This window comes from Mesitornis unicolor, unplaced genomic scaffold (genome assembly GCF_000695765.1).
Source record: "Mesitornis unicolor isolate BGI_N332 unplaced genomic scaffold, ASM69576v1 scaffold8149, whole genome shotgun sequence".
NCBI classification, from domain to species: domain Eukaryota; kingdom Metazoa; phylum Chordata; class Aves; order Mesitornithiformes; family Mesitornithidae; genus Mesitornis; species Mesitornis unicolor.
In genome coordinates this window covers 17225-23255 of record NW_010207954.1, presented here as the reverse complement: position 1 = coordinate 23255, position 6031 = coordinate 17225, and the positions used below count along the sequence as shown (strand labels likewise).

The 6031-nt window shown below is 41.4% G+C and overlaps 1 protein-coding gene across 1 annotated transcript in view; it reads right to left on the bottom strand.

Annotated features, from left to right (window-relative positions):
• APPL2 (adaptor protein, phosphotyrosine interaction, PH domain and leucine zipper containing 2) overlaps positions 1-6031 on the bottom strand; it is a gene marked incomplete at its 5' end in the record, with an annotated part of 32934 nt that overhangs the window by 14326 nt on the left and 12577 nt on the right. Inside the window, 4 exons of the mRNA XM_010192320.1 lie at positions 938-1084; positions 2023-2081; positions 2202-2243; positions 4402-4489. Of these exons, the coding sequence (XP_010190622.1) occupies positions 938-1084; positions 2023-2081; positions 2202-2243; positions 4402-4489 (336 nt within the window). The remainder of the gene's footprint in view (positions 1-937; positions 1085-2022; positions 2082-2201; positions 2244-4401; positions 4490-6031) is intronic.

The window sequence follows — 6031 nt, the reverse complement described above, 5'->3', positions numbered from 1 at the left end:
GCGGTTCACAGTATTTAAGCATCATTATCAACTGGCTTCTGGCTACTCAGTCATTCCCATGACAACCTAAGACTTTCCTGTATAAAGCACTGAGATATGTATGGCAGTTTTGCCAGATAAAATACAGGGAAAGAAAGTTCTGTTTGGCTTCCAGTAAAGGAAACTAACACAGTTCTTTTGCTCAGTATAAATACAGCAGAGCAGCAGTGTGAACTCTGGTTCTGGTGGGGAAAGTGACTGAGTTCTCATTTATTACTTATTTTATATAGGCACATGATCTACAAAACAGACCCTTAAAATGGGTGGTAATGAGAATCAAGTGCTGTGAAAATACCAGTTTGTTGATCCTGCCGACATCCTGGAGAGTCAGATTATCAGTATTGCTCCCACATTTTACAGACTTAAGAAATGCTCTACCAAATTGCTGACAGAATAAAGATTAGAAAGGGGATTCGCAGCCTTACGCTAAATCCACTCTCCTTTTCTGCCCTTCCAGCTCTCCAGTGCATGCTCTGTTCCCTGTGGTGCACTCTCCTCATCAGTATGCTGAACACTGTGTGCCAGGAAGGGAACTGCTACATAGGAGAGCTTGTGCAGGCAGAGTAAACAGTGCAAGTAAACGCTGCTGCACTGGTAGCTTGGCTGTGAAAAAACATAACCCTGGGCTGATTTTGCATATAAGCATAATGGGTTTAGTTTTTGTTTTGCATGTAGGTGTAATGGATTTTTTCCTTCATTGGTGGTATTCAGATTCCTGAATATCTACACATTCGACTATCTGCCACAAACAAAACCAGTTATTAGAATCTAGGCAAGCTGAGTAAGATTTCCCCCCACTGTCATCATTTGTCAGTTCTCAAATAAAAAATCCGGAGCTACAATGTTTTACTTTTCCCAGGGACATGTCTGGATGACACAGACACTTCACTGTCCATACCTGTCCTCGTGTATATCCTAGCATAGGTTCCATCATTGCCACTCTCTTCCTGTACTGCAGAGCATTCAGGGCACAGTAATACTGCAGAGATGAAAGGTGCTGTTTTCTTCTTGCATTTGCCACTTCTTTTGCCACTTCTGCCTTAAGCTGAATAAAAATTAATAAAGAGGTTGATAAATTCTTACTGTGCATATGGATGTATTTACTGACTACTTTCAAGTTATCTTTGAACAACTCTCATTACAGAACTTCTCCACATTAAAATGAAGGAGGAGAAACTAAGAAAGCCAATACCAACCCCAGAGCTAGTACTTCAAGCCCTTCTCTGGGACGCCTCTATGACTATCAACTATGTAACTACCCCAGCTAACATTCTGGGTCTGATCTCAATACAAGAAATTCAGTTGCAGCTGAGATCACAACACAAGCCTTCAAGTGCAGAATTCAGGGATGAGTAATCCACAATATGCTGTATCACATTCTGTTCTGTAAAGCCTTTCCTTTAAAGGACCATTCTGTAGAAGTGATGCATTCTTAGGATAGGGCCAATCACACACTTTTTGGCATACAGAGATATTTTGGAACAATGGTCCAGTGGGCGAAGAACAAGAAATATAAAACAAGCCCCCCAATAGAGTTATGTGTGTTCTAAGTGGAACGACAACCCACTCAGAGACATTTAGCAGGAAGGTAGATGTGAAAAAGTGGAATGCTTTATAGACAGCAGACACAAGGCTTCATGACAGTTCACAGTGAATTGCACCCAGTGATCACATTGGCTGTACAACAGCCGGCCTATACAAATCTATTTATAGCCATCTGGATTGTCTCTGTCTGAAGAGCTCCCCTGGATCTGAAGGGCTCTGTTTCAGCACAGCACTCGATCCCTCGCCTAACCTGGAGAACACAAGTATGACTTCGCTGAACTGATGTTTAAAAGCTTTGTGTCTGCTTGGAGACAGAATCACAAGTACTCTTGAGCTACTGTGAATTTAACTGATGACCTCTCCAAAGTTTGTACGTAAACAGTGATGCAGACAGAATGGCTGAGGAAAACTTTTTCTTTTCCCTTTCACGTTCGTTACCTTTTCATTTTCTTTCCTTTTCGGTAACCTGCTATACTTTGCCATGGACACGTCATGTTCTGTAGACAAGGAATATTATTTTTTTTTAGAAATGTGATGTGTGTGTGCATAGATTAAAAATGTCTTCTGTGATATAACAGGTGCACACCATTATTAACAAACAAAACGGGAAAACATACCATTGCTAGCAAGGCCGAAAAGATCCTTCAACGTGCTTACTTCTGGAAAAGAGAAATCAAATATTCAAAGTAAAACCAGCTGTAAACACTCTGTTCAACTCAGACCATTTATGGCACATTCAACGCCTCAGTCACTGCAGACCTTTCACAGCAGAGATGCATAAGTTGTGCCTGTCTTGAAAATGATAAAGCAGCAAGAGAAATGAACAGGCACATAGAGAATGAAGAGTCGAGTGAGTTTACTTGACTGAGCAAGTTATCACTGTGAAAAAGATCCCTTATCTGCCAGCACAATTTATCCAAAGCAGCACGATTTCAGTGTGCTTGTTATCACAAAAGACCCACCGCTATCACAAAAGATCGGCAGTTCTGAACAACTTCCTGACAGTGCTTCTGTGATACTGAGAAATCTAAGTCCCAGAGATGTACAAACTAAACCCCTTTCCTGTGCATGAATCTTCACCAACGTGAAACATTTTTTGCTAAGTTTCTCTGTGAAAAGAAATATGCATCTAACACATTTGACTGCTGGCTACAACACTCACATAACCAATGCTGGCCACAGGCTTCTGATGCAGGTAGAGGAGGAACTAAACAGGTGACTCAACTTTAAGAAGTGCTGGGCAGAAGCTGCTCTCAGGGTCTGTACCAACACATGCTGCAACTGGCAAAGCCCTTCTCAAAAAGCTACGAAGAAAGCGTATTCACAAGAACAGATGCTCTGCAATTGTAAAATTAGGATGTCATCATGGTCTCTGGTTATTTCTACTCATTCAGCAGCTTCACACCAGCTTTTTCTCCTCAGAACACTTCCTCATAACTATAATGCAAAAAGACAGAAATTGTTCCCAGGTTGTGACTAATTTGTACCTAGAGGTTTCTATGGTATCTGACACAGACATCACAACATCAAAAGTAAAAACAAGAGCACCATTTGTTTCCTTGTTTAACCCTACAATGAAATTCCAATATTGCCAGGCCTCTGCTAAAATGCTGTTCTACAGACGGTGACAGAGAGAAATGGAGGTGGTGATGGACGGCTGAGCAAAACGAAAATGATTTTAATGTCCAGGGATGCTGAAGCAACTTTCATTTTTTGTCATGAAGCAGCTGAGGCTTTTGTTGCAGACTTCACTTGCATTTTCTTTTTATGTCTTCTTGTATGAACTAGGGGGCAGAACCCACACAAATGGGAGCAAAATCACTGGATCAGTGAAGCCACGTTTAAGAGGTGGGAAAGTGTTTATAGAACCAAGATCCTACCATCCGAATACTGCTTTATACTTGACATTATATTATAAACAGGACATCTGTTAATATAGACACCTTCATGTCTTCACAATTTCAAATGAGATGCTATAAGGAACCTAAACCAGTCACTATCTTGCTGTAGTTGTTTCATCTCCTATCAAAATGATGTATTTAAAAAGTGCATAAACAGGATTGAGCTTAGCCAGGTGAGAAGTTGTTCTCTTTTTTAAAAAAAACAAACAACTAACAAAACCAAAATAAAACCCAAAAACCAGCAAAACAACAAAAAACCCCCCACACTGCAGTAAAAAACTTGTCTTCCTGTTGCATTAGTAGGTTAAGAGTGTCCTTGACCTTGAATACGAACTTGTTGCTTTAGAAATTGCACCAAACGTTTGCATGACTGCTTTGCTGTCTAAGCAATGAATTCCCGAGTTTGTGCAATCACGTTAACCTGGAACTGCCCTTGGATGGCAAGGATTTAAAGCAGACTGATTCCTTAAAAGGGAGGGAATATACTCTGCTCTGGAGTTACAAACTCATTCTTGCTTGTGCTTTTCAAACAAACCCAAACTTCTGAAGTGAGAAATACCATTTGCAAGCCCGATTCACTGCTAAATTTCTCTTCTTTAGGCAATTATAACATCAGTGACTTCAGCAAAATGACACTGGTGTAAAAGCAGAGTGACCCAGCAAAGAACAAAGCGGTGTATTTTCAAACTTGCACCATACAGTGCATAAAATGTTATGTGGTGAACTTGCACTGTCTGTGTCTGAGTAGAAACACGCAGCTGTCAGTGAAATTCTGCAGCAGAAAAAAACCAATCACACTAAACCCTTTTCTGTGACTCATCAAAGAATGAGTTATTACATGGATTATGTCTCAGTTTATTATGAGGTAAGCAAGATGGAAGACGTGAGGAAAATTAGAACTTAAAATAAAATTTACCTGTGAGATCCTTTTCCCGAAACTGTACTATTGGAAGAATCATTGTATCTGCAAGCTGTTTTGCCAGTTCAGAATGAAGAATATTGAGCTGAAAGAGGGAACAGAGGAATGCCCTAAGACACAGTGGAAATAAAACCAAAATGAAAATAACAGCACTCTTCAACTGTTGAAGATGCACATCTGTCATTCGTGCCCAGCAGACAAAAAAAGACATAATGTACTTCAGTGTGTGAGACAGATGGGGATTTTCCCTATTAATTCCTGCTTAGTGTTTTCCAAGGATCCAAGAACTTTTCAGTTCCCACATACTGTATTCAGGCAGTTCACTTGACCATTAACTCTAATGCTTAACCCAACACAATTTAATCTGTAAATGGCCTTTATTAACCAGTTTTTGTTAGTTTCCACACTGCAGAGTCACAGTCCCACCACCATGACTGGAATCCCTTTCTGTTCATGAGGGTTACCCAGGACACAGTCACAACAGGGCGCAAACACAATGAAAGGTCCCATTCATATATTTTACCTGCAGAGCTGTTTCCCAGTCCTGTTTTTTTTAAGTGTTCTCTAAAATTCAGCACACTGAAACATATTTTAAAGCAGTGGCATGCTAAGAATACAAGATGGGTTCAGGTAGGACAACGATCAATAACACTGCTTGAGCGCCTGATACTGCAAACTGGGAGCGTGCCCCACGCTGCCATACTCTGTCCACTTGCTCATGGCATCCTGGACACCGCTAGGTGGGGTTATTCAGGTGAGGATGAAGTCATTATTTCCAGCCAGATGATACAAAAGTAAACACAAGGGCAATTCAATGCCTGTGGAACAGGCAACTAAGAAACAGGCACAGAGGGCAGCCAGCACAGAGGAGGCAGCCAAGGAATGGAGCAGGTTCTTGTGAGGGAAAATGTGACTGACAGGACTGAGGAGAGAGGCTCTCAGCTTTCTGCTCCCAAATGGGATGGTTCTCATGTACCTGGGAAGGAGAAAATTCTTTCTTTGATTTATTTGTAGTTCACGTAGACAAGTAAAAGACCTGTATGTTCCTTTCAAGTATTCCTCGAGAGCAGATGTGCACTGGGAGAAGCCTAAGGGAAAAGTTAACCTTTGGGATTCTTCTCACTATATTCACAGAATCACAGAGTATCAGGAGTTGGAAGGGACCTCGAAAGATCACCCAGTCCAACCCCCCTGCCAGAGCAGGATCACCTAGACCAGGTCACACAGGAACATGTCCAGGCGGGTTTTGAATGTCTCCAGAGAAGGAGACTCCACAACCTCTCTGGGCAGCCTGTTCCAGTGCTCTGTCATCCTCACGGTAAAAAAGCTTTACCTTATGTTCAGGTTGAACCTCCTATGTTCCATCTTGCTCCCATTGCCCCTTGTCCTGTCATTTGACATCAGAGAGAAGAACCTGCCTCCTTCCTCCTGACACTTGTCCTTTACAAATTTATTAACAATAAACCTCATTAATGTTTAAGTTATCTGTGGGCTCTAAAAACGTTAACTTCTTTTTTGCCCCACAACCTCTCCTCTCTTCTGCCTTCTTAATGAAAGCTGAAAGTAAACTAACAAGAACAACCACCCTTTTCCGACGGCACAGCCCTGCTCACAATGGAAAGAGCGA